Raw genomic sequence first — 20,277 nt, 5'->3', positions numbered from 1 at the left:
TGTGAGGTGATGAAAAGGGAAATGGAAGTACAACGAGCTAAAATTCAAAATAAGATCTCATATGCAGAAGCTGTGAAAATGGTTAGTAAGAGTGATGAAAGAAACCGAGAGGAAAGACAAAATACAAAAGTACCAGACCAAGATAAGGAAGAGATAGTAACGGTTGATCTAAAGAAGTTAGTCACTTTCATAGCAGGGGTGATAAATGCAACTATGGAGGTTAAATCTAAAACGGAGAGAATACAAATAATTGTAAAAGCAGCAGTTCATCACCTAGATATCAGGGAGTTGACATGGGAGGAGGTGAGGAATGAGCTAAACAGTCAAGCAAGCCAGGAGCAAGTAGGGACTGGATAGTATTAATAATGGTCCTCTTGCTACAATGGAATGCTAGGAGCTTGATGGCCAACGGACAGGAATTTAAAAAGTACATTGATGATCTTCCCAATAAACCAGACATTATTTGTGTACAGGAAACTTGGTTGAGACCACATTTAGAATTCAGGATAGATGGATATGCTTCTGTAAGGTGTGATGGGGGGATGGAGTAGGGGGAGGATGTGCTACATTTATTGGAAATGATATTTCATTCAGAGAAGTGAGTGTAGGGGGGAACGAACAAGAATATGTTAGTGTAGTGATATGGAACAATGATTGAGAGTGTGTAATTATAAATTATTATAATCCATGTAGGAAATTAGAGTTGGGGCAGATAACACAAATAGTAGGGTTGGATGGTAACAAGGTGGTGGTATGTGGTGACTTTAATGCACATAGTACGTTATGGGGAGGAGTAAAAACAGATGTAAATGGTGTGGTTGTAGAAGAATTGTTAGAAGAGAGAAACATGGTGTGTTTAAATGATGGGAGAGGGACTAGAATAGATGTACATACAGGGAACATCTCAGCATTAGATTTAACTTTAGTTTCTAGGAATTTAGCGGGAATATGTGAGTGGGATCTATCTGAAGAATCATTGGTAGGTAGTGATCCTTTTCCAGTATGGTGTAGTGTTTTATTGGAAATAAATAAGGATCAAAGGGAATTAGTGGGGAAATGGATATTTAGTAGCGCAAAATGGGAAAGATATAAATATATGTGTGAGATAGAAATGGATAAAATAGATCTTAATGAGGAAATAGAGGAGATTGATAAAAATATTAGAACAACAATACTACAAGTTGCTAAAGAATCGATATCTAAAAGCAAAGGGAAAATGAAAAGAAAGGCAGTTCCCTGGTGGACAGAGGAGTGTGGGAAAATAGTGAAAGAAAGGAATAAAGCACTCAGATTATTAAAAAAACACATAATTTTCCTAATTTGATTAAATATAAAGAAACACAAGCAAAGGTTAGGAAAATTATACGAAAAGCAAAAAAGCAAAGCTGGCAGACTTTCTGTAACAAAATTGGTAGAGCAACACCTGTTGGAGATGTGTGGAACATGATTAAGAGTATGCAAGGAATTCGAAGGGAATGGAAGTATCCAATATTGAAGATGGGGGAGGAAGCAGCAGTGTCTGACCAGGAGAAGGCAGAGATGATAGCGAAGGCATTTACTCTTATTCATAGTTCCGATAACTTAACGGAGGAGGGCAAGAGAGGAAGGACATTGACAAGATTAGCATATGGAGATTTACTTGAAAGAAGGGAGGATAGTAACAGTATAATGGATGCACCAATTACAATGGAAGAAATGAGAAGGGCAATAAAAAGATCTGGATTAACATCTCCGGGTAAAGATGATATCTGCTATGTAATGATAGAACATTTAGGTGTTTTAGCATCTACAAAGTTGCTGGGGTTTTATAATAAAGTATGGGATTTAGGGAAATTGCCAGCTGGGTGGAAAGAAGCAGTAATTATTCCTATCAGGAAACCAAGGAAAGATTTATCAAGCCCAATGAATTATAGACCAATAGCACTTACATCACATGTAGGAAAGATAATGGAAAGGATCATTACAGATAGATTATCTTTTTATATGGAAAGTAGAGAAATTTTATCACCTCATCAGAGTGGATTTAGGAGGGGTAGAGGAACGATGGATCCTGTTATGTGTTTGGAAACCGAGATAAGGAAAGCTCAAGTTAATAAAGAATCCATAATGGCAGTGTTCTTTGATGTAGAAAAAGCCTACGACATGGTTTGGAAGGAGGGAGTAATGATAAAATTAAAAATGATAGGAATAGGAGGTAGGACATATAATTGGATTAAGGGATTCTTGGATGAGAAAAGTATACAAGTAAGAATTGGGACAGCTGTTTCAAGAAGATACATGGTAGAGAATGGTACTCCTCAGGGCAGTGTTATTAGTCCTATACTCTTTTCCATAATGATTAATGATGTTTTTTCGCAAGTACAGGGGGATATCGGACAGTCACTGTTTGCTGATGATGGAGCCTTATGGAAAAGGGGAAGGAACATTAATCATATTAAAGGTAAAATACAAGAGGCAATTAATGTGGTGGAGAGATGGTCAATTGCATGGGGATTTAAGTTTGCAATTGGGAAAACCAAGACAGTATTTTTCACTAGAAACAGAGGGGTTGAAGCTCAGGTAAAGATGTATGGGCAAGAAATAGAGCAAGTAAAAGTTTTTAGGTTTTTGGGTATGTGGTTTGATGACAAGTTAACATGGAATGAACATATCAGAAGGGTAAATACCAAGTGTAAAAAGATACTAAAAGTGATGAGATGCTTAACAGGGTCAGAATGGGGGGCAAGTAGGCCTGCAAGTAAAAATGTGTATATTGCATTGATAAGATCAGTATTAGATTACGGGTGCATCGCTTATGGATCGGCAGCAAAAACGTCATTAAAGAAGTTGATGTGGTGCAAGCTCAAGCTTTAAGACTATGCTGTGGGGCTATGAAAACAACTCCTGTGGCTGCTCTTCAGGTTGAGATGGGGGAAATGCCGTTGCACATTAGACGTAAGCAGTTAATGATGCACTACTGGATAAATTTACAGGGGCATTCTGGGGATCGACATCCTACAACTAAGATACTTCTCCCATGTTGGGAGAGTGAAAGAGATAAATGGGGATGCTTTGCATGGAGATGTGAAGAAATAGCTGGAGAGATTACATTAAATCAAGGTGGATATATCCCGACAGTGCCATTATCAGTGACACCACCCTGGTTGTTTCCTCCAGTGTCAGTAGATTTATATTTCCTGGAAAAAATGCAGGGACAAAAAGGATTTGGAAATATAGCAGTACAGGTGGAAGATAGAATACAAACACAATATCAAACATATGTTCAAATATATACAGATGGATCCAAGGATCCTAATACAGGGAAAGCAGGTTTTGGTTTTAGTATTCCTACATTACATGTTGCTGGTAAGAGAAGGACTTCAGATCATCCATCTGTGTATACAGTTGAGATGTTGGCAATTGTAATAGCATTAGAGAAGGTAGAAGAATTACAAATTAAAAAAGTTATTGTATGTACTGATTCATGCTCTGCATTAATGTCACTGCAGTCATTTACATCTAACAGCAGACAAGATATAGTAAATGAGATCTATGAAATATTGTACAGAATTAAAAATATGAACATTCAGGTAACATTTATGTGGATTCCGGCACACAGAGGGATTAAAGGAAATGAAGATGTGGATACATTAGCAAAACAGGCGCTGATGCAGGAGGAGGTCTTGTACGTTCCACTCAGTAAGTCTGAAGCAAAAGGAATAATTAAACGAAACATCATTAAGGAGTGGCAGAACAGTTGGGATACAGGAAACACAGGGCGACATCTCTATATATTACAGCAAAATGTGGGTACAGGAAGGATAGCCAGAAGAAACAATAAGGAGGAGAACATTTTGACAAGGCTAAGGGTAGGACATACTAGGCTTAAACAAACTTTGCACCTAATAAATAAGCACCCTTCAGGAGTGTGTGAACACTGCCAAATAGAGGAGTCAGTCGAGCATGTAATTCTTCACTGTCAAAAATTCTATCGAGAGCAGGAAGTATTAAGGGAGGAAGGTAGAAAGTTTGATCAGGAAGAATTAAGTTTAAAAAATGTGTTTGATATTGAAGTAGGGAAGTTATTCTGTTATTTGAGAGAAACTGGATTGATAAATAGAATTTAGGGGCAAGAAATATTTTATTATTTTTATTAGTACTATTATTAGATGTGTTTATTTTTTTACTCAAGGGAAGGAAAACTCTGGCCCACACTCCAACTTAGTAGGTGGCGGTAATGCACCATAATGCTGGTTGACACCCGCCATTAAACGAAACAAAGAAGAAAAAGAAGAACGCCCGCCTTGATACCAGCTGTGTCCAAATTCAGGGTCTGCATCCTCCTTAGGATCCTTCCTACTCGGTTGAAGGAGGATGGGTCCTCCGACGACCGCAAAAACCGGAAGTCGGTGTTTGTGAATTTGGACAGCCTACCCTTCTTTCAGTTCCCTCCCTTAACCGTTGCTCATATCCTGTCGCCTAGCAACCGTGACAGCGCCAAGCAAGACGCCGGTGAAGAGCTCATCGTTCTCTCCCCGGAGCTTTATAAACACTTCTGTCTGCTCTTTCGTCCTTAGAAGCGTTAAAAACAGCTTCAATCACTAACAAATAAGCTGTGTGTAAGGGGATATTCACACAGGCAGTAAGGAAGAAGCTAGTTTACAAAAGTAAACGTTTTTTTTTTTTTTTTTTTTTTTTTTACATATACACGTACACATGTAAAAAAAAAATGCTTAACGCTAAAACAAAATGCCTAACTAGAAAACCACTGAAAATATATATTTTTGAAAAGCCAGTTTTTAAAAAACATCGAAAATAATACTCCTCCCCCACTCCGCTACCGCTCGCTTCGTCCTGCCGAAAAGAATTATGGGATAGGTAGGACGCGAAAGGATCCACCACACCCATCCTTCGAATTCGGGGAAAAGGAGGACGCATTTGTGGGCCGCATTTGAAGGATCCTACGAATTTGGACAGCCTTCGTCGCGGCGCTGTGACGTAACATCCTTCAAATGCGTCCTCTCCGAAGGATGTAGACCCTGAATTTGGACACAGCTACCATTGAGAGAGTGAGACGATTAGTGAGAGTAGTAGCTAGTGAAATAGATAGATAGATATCATAGCATAGCATAGCATAAATAGATAGTGAGAGATAGCATAGCATAACAGATAGCTTAGAGAAAGAGTAGATAATAAATAGACAACATGGTTTATTACTGTGTTTGTGGCGGGTGCAAGAACTCCAGCAAAACTGGACATAGGGTCCATTGTTTCTCCAAGGACAAAGGGATCTTCCGAAGCTGGGTGCAATTTGTCAAGATTAGGCAGGCAGATTTTTCAGCTAGCTCTGTCACCGCCTACTCGAGAATATGCAGCGCGCATTTCAAGGAGGAGGATTACCACTCAAGGGATGCCAAGATGGTCGCACTTTCTTTAAAAAGTATGAGGATGGCTAAGTTAATTCCTACCGCCGTGCCGTCTGTGAATGCAAACCTCTCTGCTTGTCCTGTCCCGAGGTCGAGAGACACCGTCTGCCGCAAGCGATATATTGCCACGGTAAGCATCATGCTAACGTTAATGTTTACAAGCTGCGTTTTAGCTAGCTCTGTGTGTATTTTGCATACCGTGTTCCCTTTGACACAGCCTCTACTACAAGCATGATCACTCTGACATTAGAAGAGCATATTTCGTGATTCACGAATATGAGCCAAAACAAAAAGTAAATGTCCATAATATGGACATCGGGAATCGTCATGAAAGCTTCATGGCTATCGTTTAATGTTTGGATCAGTGGTGATGATAATCAAGCGGCTTTCACAATAGTGTGTTTGCGTTTTGTGTTAGACTGCTACGGTTCTCTTTCACATATATTTGACCGTGACCGTGTAGTGGAGGCTAAACGCAAGTAAACACAGTTTACCCACCTCTGAAATGTCAGAAACAGTTTATCCACTTCTCACTTCAAAGTTTAGCTACCTCTCAGTAAATTCACTACCTCATAGAGTTTATGCACCACATGTACTCTAGACATTTATAAACACTTATTATATTTGTTTTCGCAAGATGATGAAAGAAACCTCACAGCAGGAGACCGTGCACAGTGTAGATACTGGGGATCAGCCCTTGCCCTCCTCCACTTCTGACGCTGTGACACAGTGTTATTTGAAGCCCCTCCCCCCGATGGTCTCGCGGTAAGTCTTGGGTATTTTAAGGGGTAGATATTTTGTCTAAATCATTGCCAGTATCTATGCAAGCAGGACATTTCCATACAAATCGATTATATTAATACATAGCCTACACCAAAACATAGCCGCTTAGATTTGCCATGATTGTCACATGTTTGGGTATGTTTACTGCCTCTCCACAGCTGTGCAGGTTAACCTGAAGCCCAAGATGGTCAGCGTGGGCACACAGATGTCTTTCAGCCCACAAACCTCCACTCCCATCGCTAGTCCTGAACAGACAGATGATGAAGATGATGATAATGCCTCTGTCGTTAGTGACTTATCGTGGGTGCCCGAAGAGCCGATGCATGAGGAGGACTTGTTTGATGAGGAGCCACCTTACGCGTGTGTGACCCCCACCACAAGTGAGATAATTTAAAACCAACATAGACCATTTTGAATGCTCATTTTATTGTGTACTGTAGCTTTGGTAGTTTGAATGACACCTCCCTCCCTCCCTAATTTTTTGTTGTTGTAGTGGCATTGACAAATTCATTGTTTGCCAAGAGGAGCTGATGGGCCTTTTTGCCATCTGTCCGGCCTGTTGTGAGAGGTCAGATAGTAGCATCGTGCAGCAGGAAGGAACTTTTGTTAAGATCAAGCAGGTACGTTTTTTTTTGCGCAGCAGGCCATCTGATTAGAAAATCAGAATATCTAATTACAATTTGATAGCTCTGACTGTCTTGCCAGATAATTTACAATGTATGTACCAGGCTGGCTTTAGTCTGTTGGTTTGTGATGGCATCATATTTGAATGTTATACTGTATTGGTCATGTGTGTTTCATTGAAAACATGAAACCAGTAATGTACAGTACTTAATCTATATTGAATCCTGATATACTGTTGATTACTCTTTTTCTTTTTCTTTTTTTTACATATCTAGGTCTGTGCATCATGTGGCTACCACCGTTTCTGGCAAAACCAAACCAACCAATGCTCCACAGGAACATGCCGACCTGCAACCTCCTGTTAAGTGGGGCCATTCAGTTCACTGGATGTTTGGCCACCCAGACATTAAGAATGTTGACTCTGTTTGGCCTGCAGTGCATCAGTGCGAGCATTTTCTTTAATGCCAAGTTTAACACATTTCACTGTAGCTTCCACTACTGTTTGTCCCTTCATCAGTAGTTTTCTCCCTACTCAAATCCATGATAGCGTCTTCATTGTACACAGTCATTTGAACCATTTGATGTGTAACACTAGACTTCACCAGTCTCTGTACTGAGCTGGATATCAACTAAAAAATACATGGTAGACATAATAACAGCAAAAATCATTTAGCAGCATTATGTGTACGTTCAGGCTCTTTTACGGCCATTCTCACTGTAGTCTGGAGTATGAAAACAACATGATGTACCCAACTATGATGCTCATATTTATCTTTTCACTTGCGCACAGACTACTTCGGTGCTGTTTTTCAGTCTTAACCTTGCTCTTCCCGCTGATAAGGACGCTTGATGTTTAGGCTGGATTCTGGCCTTATTGACGTGTGTGTCTCCAGATCTTTTCTGTTGGACCTCCCTGCAGTGGCTGGCCTGGATCCACGTTTCTCTCTCTGCTACCTTCACAGCCATGTGAGTGGTCAGAAGCACCTGGAACGGTCCCAGCCACCTTTTCGCCTTCCAGCTCTTTCTCCTCAGATCTCGTACCACCACGAAATCTCCTGGTTTCAGTTCGTGCAGCGGTGTTTCAGCAACCTTCCCCTGAGCAGCTTTCACCTGAACACAGACATGAGACAATAAAGAAGACATTTCCTTGCAATAACTCAACGTGTCATGCTCACACACCTGTAGATGGTAGCTGTTGTTTAACCCCCTTCAATACTCACAAATGGTGGGTTGCCAAAGAGAATTTCAAAAGGGCTCAGGTTTACTCTGGATCTATTTCTCATTCTCATGTACATGAGAATGATTGGGAGCACCTTAACCCATGTGAGTCCAGTTTTCTTACAACACTTAACCAATTAGATTTTTATTGCCCCTACACAAAATGTGTTTCAATGCCCGAACTGCTTTTTCGTGGAATTTCCCCATCTCGGGACTATTTCAGTCAGCAGAGCCCTTACTACTGCTGCTGCATCCTGTTTGGACATTGGGCAGACCACTACCCATTTGGACCACATGTCCACAAATACCAAACCATGTTTCCCTCCCTTCACATGGGAACAGTTCAATGAAATCCATCGGGGCTTGCTGGAATACCTGAGACATTTTTTTTATGCCTCTTGCCACATTATGTGTATTACAAATGACACATCTTTTGCTAAAATTTTCTGCATAATTTTTGAACCCCTTTGTAAACCACAATTCTTGAATTTGCATAATCATTCCCCCTTTCGATGCATGGTCTTTCCCATGCATCCACTTAGCATAGTGAGGAAAGAAGTGTTTAGGTAAACAAGGCTTTCCATCTCTGCTCATCCATACTCCATTCACCACTTCACAGCCACACTGTTTCCATTTCTCTCTCTCCTGTCCTGTCGCAAATGTCTGCATGCCCTGTAAAGATGAAGAAATGTCAGGGTTATTTTCAGATAACAAAGTACACTCTGATGATTTTGTCTGCTGAGATGCCGCAGCCTTGGCTGCTGCGTCTGCTCTGGCGTTTCCTGTAGATACAGAATCTTTGTTATTAGTATGCGCTGCGCATTTACAAATCGCTTTCTTTTCTGGCAGTAAAATAGCGTCTAGCAAATCTGCCACGAGGGGTGCATTTAATATTGGTCGCCCATCTGACTTCAAAAGTAAACACTTTCAACACGATCATCCCAAACCTCCTCCTGCCCAAACTAAATCAGCTCTCCGTGCCCACCTCCATCTGTCAGTGGATCAACAGCTTCCTGACAGACAGGCAGCAGCTAGTGAGGTTGGGAAAATACACATCCAGCACTCGTACAATCAGCACCGGAGCTCCCCGGGGCTGCGTTCTCTCCCCACTGCTCTTCTCCCTGTACACCAACGATTGCACATCTAAGGACCCCTCTGTCAAGCTCCTGAAGTTTGCAGACGACACCACACTCATTGGCCTCATTCAGGACGGTGACGGTGACCCCCCTGCACTCCCCCCACTCACCATCATGAACAGCACTGTGACTGCAGTGGAGTCATTCAGGTTCCTGGGCACCACTATCTCTCAGGACATGAAGTGGGACATTCACATTGACTCCATTGTGAAAAAGGCCCAGCAGAGGTTGTACTTCCTTCGCCAGCTGAGGAAGTTTAACCTGCCACAGGAGCTGCTGAAACAGTTCTACTCCACCATCATTGAATCCATCCTCTGCACTTCAGTAACTGTCTGGTTCAGCTCAGCTTCTAAATCTGACCTCAGAAGACTACAGAGGGTAGTCCGGACTGCTGAGCGAATCATCGGTACAACCCTCCCTTCTATTCAAGAACTGTACTTATCCAGAGTGAGAAAAAGGGCTGTCAAAATCACTCTGGACCCCTCACATCCAGCACACTCCCTCTTTGAACTGTTGCCATCTGGTCGACGCTACAGAGCACTGAGCACTAGAACGACCAGACACAGGACCAGTTTCTTCCCTCAGGCAATCCATCTTATGAACAGCTGATAATAACTGTGGAACACACTACACTTTATATTTATATACACATACACTTTATTTATCTAACACACATACTTAGTATATACTTACATTTTGCACATAATACGCATGTACATACATAACTGCATTTTGTAATATACCTGCCTACAATTGTCTATTTGTATATTGTCATTCACTATCTACTTATTTGTATTTTTTATTCTTTTATTATGTGTTTTATGTTCTGTCGCTGTCATTCTGTTGTACTGTGGAGCTTCTGTCACGAAAACAAATTCCTCGTATGTGTAAACATACCTGGCAATAAAGCTCATTCTGATTCTGATTCTGAAAACGTTCTGTGTTTCCACAGCGCACCAAAATCATGAGTAACCCCGATTGCATAGTGTGAATCTGTGTAAATCATTACACATTTGTCTGTCATTAGTTTGCATGCTTCTGTTAATGCCACAAGCTCAGCTGCTTGTGCTGAATAATTATTGTTATTGCATAACCAACCTTATTCAGGCCTGTTTGTGGATCTTTAAAAGCTGCACCATCCACCAAGAGGACATTTTCACAATTTTCAAGTGGCACGTCAGACAGGTCTGGATGTGGTGTACACACTTGTTCAAGTGCTGTTAAACAACAATGATGCTCCTCCCCATCCTCATCTGTTGGAAGGAGAGTAGCAGCATTCAAGGTTGTGCATCGCTTAACAGTGATATTAGGTATATCAAGCAGAATAGTATGATATCTTAACCATCGAGCTGTTGATAAGTGTGATGTTTTCTGTTCCTGCAAAATCATGGACACTGCGTGAGGCACCATCAATGTCAGATCAGAGTAGCCTACGAATTCTCTAGAAGCCATTACGGCCTTCTCAGCAGCCGCCACACCCTCAGACAGTGTGGCAGGCCTGCTGAAACTGGGTCTAATTTGCTGGAAAAATATGCCACAGGTCTCAACTTGTCTTCATGATGTTGCAACAATACAGAAGTCATAAACCCATTTTTTTCCTCATCAACCATCTGAATAAAGGGTTTATTTCGGCCTGGGTTAGCCCAGAGTTGGCGCAACAGACAGCTGAACTTTCATGTTCAGAAATGCTTGTGCCGCTTCCTCTGTCCACTCAATCCTGTCATATAAATTCAACCCCTTCCCTCTCAGGGCTCTCAGGGGCAGCTCAAAAATTGCATAATTTGGAATAGATGTTCTACAATAGGAACACATTCCCCCAAAAATAAGCATTTGTTTCTTTGTTACTGGTTTTGGGACTTCTCTTGTAGATTTAACCCCTTTTTCAGACAGTGATTTGCTATTTGGTGTTATTACATGCCCCAGGAATGTAATCTGTTGTATTATGAGCTGCAATTTTGTCAGGCTGACTTCATGGCCCTCCCAAGCCAGATGGTTCAAGAGGGTCATAGTGTCAGTCACACATGTGAGCTCATCACGAGCACACAGGCAAAGATCATCCACATACTGTAACAAGGCTGTGCCTGCTGTCAGGGTCAAAAGCTCCAAACTCCTCCTTAGGGCTTCGTTGTAATCACTAGGGGCATTGCAATACCCTTGTGGCATTCGAGCGCAGGTGTAACCTTTGCCCTCAAATTCAAATGCAAACCAGAATTGGCTGTCTTTATCAACTGGCACACTAAAAAATGCATTTGCCAAATCTACCACTGAGAAGAATGTTGCATCTTGTGGTATTTGTGATAAAATTGTGTATGGATTTGGTACTGATGGAGCTCTTTGCATGACAGCACCGCCTGTAAATCTTGTAAAAATTGCCACTCTGTGGGCTGACCCTCATCCCTTATTTTTTTTACAGGAAAAATTGGAGTGCGAACTGGAGAATCATTACATGGCACCATTATTCCCTCTTTTAATAGTGACTCAAATACTGGTTTTATACCAAGAATTGCCTCTAGTTTTAGAGGGTATTGACGTTGACATGGTCTGTAATCAGATTTTGGGGTGACAACAACTGGTTCACATCCTTTAATTAAACCCACATCATATTTGTGTTTTGCCCATAACTCTGATGGCACTTCTGTTAATGCTTGATGTATATCTGAGGCACAAATAATTGTCATGCAATGATTTTCCCTTTTCCTTTTGTTCCATGCTTGCACTCTGACATAAACGCTCCCAGACTCTCACTATGTTTCACTCCCTCCCCTATCTGTCTCTGTCTGTAACACAAACACAGCTTTTCACAAACAGTTCTAATCTGGGCCCTGTCTGCTGGCCTTGGAGAGCGAGGCACAGAATCTTCTGCCATTGAGTAAAACTGAAGCTGTTTTTCTGTCAGGCAAACTGAAACTGCACACACATTTTCTGTCTAAAACATTTTCTCAAAACGCAAAGTTTCTCCTTTTCCTCCTTCAAACCAGTCATTTTCATACTGGTCATCTCATTGTACTACAACATGTGACGTGCAATGCAATTTGTCAGGCAACGTGATTTCTCTGTCAAATGGTTTTGCTCGATTTTTTGTCAGTTCACACATCATTCCAGCCCATTCAGAATTTCTGATGTGCCATTCATATGCCTATTTTGGTTCTGCTTGCAGACAACAAATCTGCTCTTTCTCTGCCACTCAGACACCCCCAGAGTCTGCAATCAGTGTCAAATTTAGTTTGCACAATAAATCTCTCCCCATCAAAGGCACTGGACATGCAGGGGTGTGACTGTGCGGCCCCAGAATCAGCTAAAAACTCAACCAATATCCCCTCTACTAACATAGGATATTTAGGCATTTTCATAAAAGCTTCACTCTTAAACATAATAGCACATCTGTCAGAATGCTTATCAACAGAATCAGACATACACAAAGGAAAGCAAGCATTTTCTTCATTGCAGAGAGCAGAAAATTTTCACTTCCCTCACTTGTGACCGTTGGTTGCTCGGCCTGGACCCCTCCTCTCTGCTCTCCGTCTCCCTCGCTTCAGTCTGCTTGTTGATATTGCCGGTTCTCCGGGCAATCCTCTGCCCAACCGTCTGCATCTTGTACACCTGAATGTCTTATGTTCATCTGTCTCGCAGATCCAACAACCCCATCTTTCAGAGTTTCTCTTCCATCTTCCCCCTTTCGATTGCTGGTTTCGCTGCGCAGAATAGCCCCCAGTCTTCGACACGGCTTGCACAAACGCCAGCTGCCACTCTCTGTTGGTCTTGGCTTTAAAGGTGCTGTAGGGAACTTTTGTAAAAAAATATTTTTTACATATTTGTTAAACCTGTCATTATGTCCTGACAGTAGAATATTAGACAGATAATCTGTGAAAAAAATCAAGCTCCTCTGGCTCCTCCCAGTGGTCCTATTGCCATTTGCAGAAACTCCATCGCTCCCGGTAAAAAACAACCAATCAGAGCTGCGGTCCGTAACTTTGTTTGTGTTCAAAATGTAGAAAAATGTATATAATAAGCGAGTACACCATGAATCCATTTTCCAAACCTTGTTTTTAGCTTGTCCTGAATCACTAGGGTGCACCTATAATAAATGTTTATATTCGGACTATTTTAGTAACCCAATTCCTTTGTGATTCTTCATAGAGATAAACAGAGAGAAGTAGTTCCGGCTACGATGTTCTTCCGCAAGACGCAAGCAGTTCTGTTTATTAACCGCTAGAGCGTCAAAAGTTACCTACCACAGCTTTAACTCTTTCCTTCTTCGCCGTCTGTATCTCCCCTGCATGCAAAGCGTGTGCTAAAACAGGAGATAGCTGTCCACTTTTCCATATACAGTGTCCTCTCCGACAGTCCTCTTTCTGCAGCTCTCCACTCACTTCATGCCTGCTTGTAGCCACCAGTTTCACTGCCAGCAGCCTTCTCAGTTCGTACACGGTGGGGCTGAATTCTTGGCAAAAGGTGACTAATTCGGTAGAAAATTTATCACCTGCTTCGTCAGGGCTCGGAAAGTGAGCCATCACTTCCTTCATGTCCGTTATAGTCCATGGTCTACAGACCATAATAGGGCCGTCAGGGCCTGAAACCTCAATCATTGGAGTTGTTATACTCACATTTTCTTCTTTCGCTGGTTGTCTGGTTTTTCTTTTCTTTGTCAGGGGTGTTCTGCACACTATTTCCTCTTCTGTTTCCTTGTTGGGGGTTTCAGGAATGATTTCTGGGTCTTCCGCAGTTTCTTGTCTCCATTCTGGATCTGGCCACGGTGCTGTTGGTCTTCTCGGTGGAGAGCAGTCGAGGTCGGGGTCCATTTTCGCAGCTTGCACCTCAGTCACCGGGAAATGTGTGTATGGCGGAGGTACATGTTTAGAAACACAAACATCAGAGCGGTTAGTAGGTCTATGTGAGGCATTTACACTTTCTTTGCATTCTTCAACTTTCTTTTCCTCCTTTCTACTTGCTAATTCTTTCTGCATTGTTCTCCTTTCTCTCCTATCTGCCTCCACTTTCCAACAATTCACGGTTCGTTCACATTTCTCAAACATGTGCCTCGCACAACAACCTTTCTGTCCCTCGCTTTCTGTCCCTTGCATTCCCAGAAGAGATGAGAAATGGATTCGTGTTCAGCACCACAAAAACAACATAAAGTGTCAATATCAGGAAACATCTTTTTCAAGTAAAGCTTCACAGGATAGAAAAGATGAAGTAATTTGTAAGACACATCCTTAACCTTATTGGTTATTAAGTATTTAGATAACAAAGTCCACACTAATTAATTAATAATTATTTATTACCGTCGACTGTGAGTGACGTCACTTCCCAATGCAAACACGCCCAATAAAATGGCCCCACCCCTGTCACTTGATTGACAGGTTTCCGTGTAGACATTGGAAATTCAAATGCAAAAGGAATTGCAATTCCATTTGAGTTTTGGCAGTTTACATGCACAGTGCAGAGAGAGTGAAAAAAAGGCAAATGTGGTTATTAATATTGCTATTTAAATATGACCGGCTCATAGCTCGTAAGATATGGGAAACACAATTGCAAACAGACTTTGCATTTCCATTTTAAGTTTGGCAGACACTGTGCATTCGCTTAAACGAAGATGCAAACGTTAATGTGCGATTTGCATTTGCGTTTGGATTATGTCACATTTTATGCGTCCATGAATTGAAAACGCAATTGCATACAATTTGCAATTCCTTTTGAATAAAGCCCGGAATATCATTCCATAGGCCTCGATGAGAATAGGTCAAGAATCGCCATTTCTAATAATAATCCTGCAGTTGCGGATTTCTAGGACCCTATTTTTTTTTCATAGACAGTAAAAGAAATGGACACAGCAACCCCATTGGATTCAACTGAGAAAAATGAAGTAAATTAGGAGCATGCACTTCCTGGGGGTCGGGCATACTGCGCAGACTCAAACTGAGCTTGATGACGTAGATGTCACCTGAGCAACTTGTAAATCTTCTAACAGCTGTGCCAAGAGAAATCTGAATCACCCACCAAAACTTGCAGAGAAGGCGAGCGTGAACAGGAGCACATTTTGGTAAGTATTTTGATTAATTATCTCCCTTGACTTTATGCGTCCACGTTCCCCCAATACAGGGTTCCCGTGGGTCCTTAAAAAGTCTTAAAATGTCTTAAATTAAAATCCGGGAAATTAAGGTCTTAAATTGTCTTAAATTTACCGTAAAGTTGCTGTAGGTATTAAATTTTCAGCCGGTGTGCTTAATGATGATAGGGAAGCACAGTGATCCACCGCAAAACATCTAATAGTTGATCAATTTAGTATGTGTGAAACAGGTGTGAAATGACAGTCTCCGCGATTTTATTAGCTTATTACGGTAGGTCGGCTTACAGACGCTGGCGTGGGTCTGCGCCTGCGTGCTGCCATTAATTGGTTGTCGAGGTGAGGTTCAAAATGCAAAGATGGGAAAGTGTAAATTTAACGACAATGTGTAAATTCTGCAAAAAGACCTTTTTGTTAGGGACCATGGGGCTCAAAGCCGTCGAGTCGCACATGAAAGGAGGAAAGCACCAGCGGTACGTTGCAGCACCTAGTCATAGCGGGTCCAGGTCAATCCCTGCATTGTTTGCAGCTCGACCTAACGATGTTACTAGTTCAGACGCCACCTCACAGTCGGCTATAACAAGTTTCATTTCACCAACTGACACCCAAAAGGCAGAGGTACTGTGGGTTCTCCATACTGTGACGAGGCACAATTCATTTAAATCTAACGAGGACATACGTGACATCTCTGCTGCCATGTTCCCCGATTCGCAGCTTGCCAAGTCATTCACCTGTGGTGAAAATAAAACTGCATATGTCGCCAAATATGGCATCGCTTCATTCATCAAGAAGGAGCTATCGTGCAGCGTTAGTGAGAAGCCATATGTCGTCATGTTTGACGAAAGTTTGAATAAAACGACAAAGAACCAACAAATGGACCTTCATTTGCGATTCTGGACTACTGATGATGAGACTGGCACACACTACGTCATCTCCCGCTACTATGGGTCGGTGTTCATGAGTCACTCCAGAGCCGAGGACATGTTGGGTCATTTCAATGTAAGTAACGTTACGATTGTGTTTGAAATCGCATACTATTATTCATACTAAGTGTGGTGTAATGTTAGTGCGGTTTAAAGCTCATATGCTAGAGGTGTAAACACCAACACTCCCCCGGTGTTCAGTGTTCCCACTCTGGGCAGAGGACTGGTTATGTGCTCCAGTCAGGTAACAGGTCTATGGTCACGTTGACAATCTAACAGGTAACAACACTTAGCTCAGAGTTTAAGGGGTATAACTGTTGGTATATGTGGTTTATAGTTTAAATATGCCAAATTGTGGTTTTATGGGCTGTTGGGCAAATGTAGCTGCTAATGTAGGGTGTCACTTAATGCCATAGCAACAGTAAACATTCACTTAAGGGTTAATGAGCTGTAAATAGAGATGCAGAAACAAGCTATGTTTGTAAATACACATTAGATATGTTGTATTTTACAACAAAATACATGATTTTACCAGTTAGTAAACCTATAGAAAATAATTAATTTAATTGGCAAAATTTACCATTACATTTATAGGCCATGCACATAGAAAGAACACTGTGACCATATAATTACTGACTTGAAAAGAGCACATATTAACCAGTACTACTGTTACAATCTGCATAAAGTATTTTAATGTCAAAGCTCACATTTTTAATGTACGAAGGCATCCTGTATCATAACTAATGTCTGTCGTTTGTAATAAAACAAATCTGAATTGAACTCACTGAACATATACCCATATAATGTTACCAGTTATATAATGATTAACGTTAATCATGTTTATAATAGGGGTGCTCCGATCACAATCGGCCGATCGTTATGCGCATCTCGTCAGTAAAGCTGGTTATTTAATCAGCGGTTAATTCCATCAGGTGCGTGATTTCACATAGAGCAGCTGTTACTACACAGAGCCGTTGTTAATAGAGAAGATGCGCAAATCCACTTCATTTTAAGCGTTTATTGGCGCATCTTCTCAGTTAACAACGGCTCTGTGTAGTAACAGCTGCTCTATGTGAAATCAGGCACCTGATGGAATTAACCGCTGATTAGAAAACCGGCTTTACTGACGAGATGCGCATTAACGATCGGCCGATCGTGATCGGAGCACCCCTAGTTTATAATTACGTTTGTGTATGTTTGCATTTTATTGTTTTGGATTACTTGGCACATTGAATTGATCTTTTTCTCTTTTTTTCTTTTTTTTTCAAATGTGCAGGAAGGTACAAAGGAGCTGAATCTGAACAACATGCTCTCACTATCAATGGATGGGCCCGCTGTAAACTGGAAGTTTGTTGAATTCTTACAAGAAGAACACAGAGAGCAGTGTGGTGGAGCCCAACTACAAATAATTGGGAGTTGTGGCATTCACACGATGCACAACTCATTCAAGAACGGCTTCGCAGTGTGGCAAGTTGAGAAACTCCTGAAAGCCCTGCACTACCTGTTTCATTGTGCTCCTGCAAGGAGAGAGGACTTTGTGGTAGTGACAAAGTGTGATACATTTCCTCTGCCATTTTGCATACATCGATGGCTGGAAAACCTTCCAGCAGTGGAGCGAGTCATTGAAATTTGGCCATATATTGTCAACTATGTGGATCAGGTCAAAGCCAAGAAGCTCCCCAATCCAAGGTCATCATCATATGAAAAAGGAAAAGACAAAACCGATGAACAAGAGAAAAAGGGGTTGAAGATGAGCTTGAAGAGCTACGCAAGAAAAGAAGAACAATCTCAACTGTGTGTGAAACTCTAGAAAAGGATGCAGATGGCCTTGCAGAGAAGGCTGAGAATACAGCAGGTACCAAGATGGCAGAACTTATCACTAAATCTAATTCCATGAGAAAAAGATGCAAGGAAAAGAGAAGAGAGTTGGTGGACCTAGACCATGAAATTGAGAAGAGAGCAGCAGAGCTACGGCACATGTCTTGAGGAGAATTTGGGATGTTACAAAACAAAGGGTTTCTCTCATTAAAAGTCATGTAATAACATTTGTGTTTTCTAACAGTTAAGTAGATTATTTGTCAACTTTTTGGCTTGTGAAAGGCTGTTTTGAGGACTTTCATTATTGAGCTTATTTTCAGTATTCTATTCTACATGGTTCCTTCATACAAGGCATTGTGTTGTTTAGTGTATTTCAACTTATCTATGTTACCTTCTCTCTGTTCTACATCACAAAGGAACAAAAAAAAAAAGAAAATAAAAAGGTTTCAAAGAAAAGAGTTTTTACTCATTTTTTTTTTTTACTTACCAAGTTTACACATTGCACATAATTGATACCAAATGGAAAAATTTTGATTTCTCTTGTAGGAGGCAATAAATTGAGTAGCCTGTTCCAAAGAAATTATGAAATTTTTGGGTCTTAAATTATATTTGTTGAGGTCTTAAAAAGGTCTTAAAAAGCATTAAATTCTACTTTTAAAATGGTGCACAAACCCTGCAATAGCCTCTTAGACAGTCTCCTGTCCATACGGTAATTTCTCTACTGTGCGACAGAGAGTCGCTGGTTATGACGCAATCGTTAGCCTATTTTTTACAAAAAAAAAATGCTTCTACGGGCATTTGGAACAATCAAGAAATTTTATATAAGAGAAAATCTTTGTTTTTTTAGTATTTGGTTTGAGAAAACATTCTGATTGTTTCCCAGTTATTTAACTCAGAAGGTCTTCTTTTAAGTTACAAAGAATTTTTATGTAAATTTAATTTTCCAGTAATAACTCCCAAAGAATTTTCCATTGTCATGGAGGCTATTCCTAAAGGAGCTTTATAGCTTGCTATAAACACGTGAGCTCTTCAACTTGTTTCAACTCGACGCAGCAGCAGAGCTGAAGGAAGTAGTCAGGCAACAAGTTATTGGTAGGAGAAGCGCCAATATCACAGTGCATAACAACATCCGTGCAGGTCTCCTCAGAGTCTGCGTCTAAAAACAGTACACGAACAAGAGTTGGAAGCTTATGCGCCAAATCAAATGAACATGTCTGCATTAGTACAGTGCAGCAGGTAACATAAGGGAGAAAGGGGAATTTTAGCCACCTACTCACCGTTATAGCTTGCTATAAGAAATATTCTGAAGCACGTGAATTTTTTCACTTATTTGTTTCAGCTCAATGCAGCAGCGGAGCTGAAATAAATAGTAATTAGTCGGGCAAAATAATGTTTGGTAGCTTGAAGCGGCAAAATCATAATGCACAAACACCTGCTGCAGGACTCCTTAGAGTCTGCATTTAAAAACAGTACACGAACAAGAGTTGGAAGCGTAAGCGCCAAATCAAACGAATCTGTCTGCATTAGTTCAGCTAAGCAGATAACAGAGAGAAAGGGGGGAAATGCCTGCTCACTGTTATAGCTTGCTATAAGAAATACTCTGAAACACACAAGCTCTTCCACTTATTTGTTTCTGCTCAATGCAGCAGCGGAGCTGAAATAAATAGTAAAAGTAATATTATAAAGTAAGCTCGCCCCTTAACCCATAGCTTATATCTACAGCTTGTGTCGCCTGTGAGCTCAAGAGCCAGGGGCTGCTGTAGAGTATGCGTCATCCACAGACATTAAACGAAATGGACACAGCGACCCCATTAGAACTCAATTGAGACAAGTGAAGCCCATTTTTAGCACTTCCATTTCTGATGCGCAGACTCAAACTAAGCTTGATGACGTCAGCAACCTGTATGACAGATGTAAATATTTTAGTAGCTGTGCGTGCAAACTGCCATCGTTAATCTTGCAGAGACGGCGAGCTTGAGCAGGAGTTCTTTGGCATGAGTGAGCAGGAGTAAGTATTCTGATTAATTATTTTGTATAGTATTTTAAAATGTTATGCCAGTACGCCATATCAAGTTAATTGCCATGTGAGCTTCTCCTCCTGTCAGTACGGTAATTTCTCTACTGTGCGACAGAGAGTTGAGTGGTTATGACGCAATCGTTAGCCTATTTTTTACAAAAAACTGTTTCTGCGGGGCCATAATGTAACATAGAAGGTAATGGAGCCCTTTATACATTGTCGTGTATCTTTAGAAATAAATAATGGACAAATGGAGTCTTTAAACGCCTCAGATGTGAAGTTATTCGCT

At 41.1% G+C, this 20,277-nt stretch overlaps 2 protein-coding genes and 1 long non-coding RNA gene across 3 annotated transcripts; 2 read left to right on the top strand and 1 right to left on the bottom strand.

Moving 5' to 3' along the window:
• The first annotated feature begins 5,008 nt into the window (after window positions 1–5,008).
• LOC113077649 (uncharacterized) lies at window positions 5,009–8,414 on the top strand. Its single transcript, XR_003281377.1, has 5 exons — window positions 5,009–5,535; window positions 6,043–6,170; window positions 6,347–6,568; window positions 6,682–6,808; window positions 7,088–8,414. It is a non-coding gene; the product is annotated as an uncharacterized LOC113077649 (long non-coding RNA).
• LOC113077643 (uncharacterized) lies at window positions 7,549–12,984 on the bottom strand. Its single transcript, XM_026249957.1, has 2 exons — window positions 10,265–12,984; window positions 7,549–7,922 (listed from the first exon to the last, which is right to left on the bottom strand). Exons 1-2 carry the CDS (start codon window positions 10,616–10,618, stop codon window positions 7,581–7,583), a joined length of 696 nt encoding a protein of 231 aa, XP_026105742.1. The 5' UTR covers window positions 10,619–12,984; the 3' UTR covers window positions 7,549–7,580.
• A 1,659-nt stretch (window positions 12,985–14,643) lies between these two features.
• On the top strand, window positions 14,644–18,385 carry LOC113077631 (uncharacterized). Its single transcript, XM_026249949.1, has 2 exons — window positions 14,644–16,229; window positions 17,430–18,385. Exons 1-2 carry the CDS (start codon window positions 15,582–15,584, stop codon window positions 17,961–17,963), a joined length of 1,182 nt encoding a protein of 393 aa, XP_026105734.1. The 5' UTR covers window positions 14,644–15,581; the 3' UTR covers window positions 17,964–18,385.
• The last annotated feature ends 1,892 nt before the right edge of the window (window positions 18,386–20,277 follow it).

This window comes from Carassius auratus, chromosome 5, assembly GCF_003368295.1.
Source record: "Carassius auratus strain Wakin chromosome 5, ASM336829v1, whole genome shotgun sequence".
Lineage (NCBI taxonomy): Eukaryota > Metazoa > Chordata > Actinopteri > Cypriniformes > Cyprinidae > Carassius > Carassius auratus.
The sequence above is the reverse complement of the archived record's forward strand: the minus strand, read 5'-3'. Positions and strand labels throughout refer to the sequence as shown.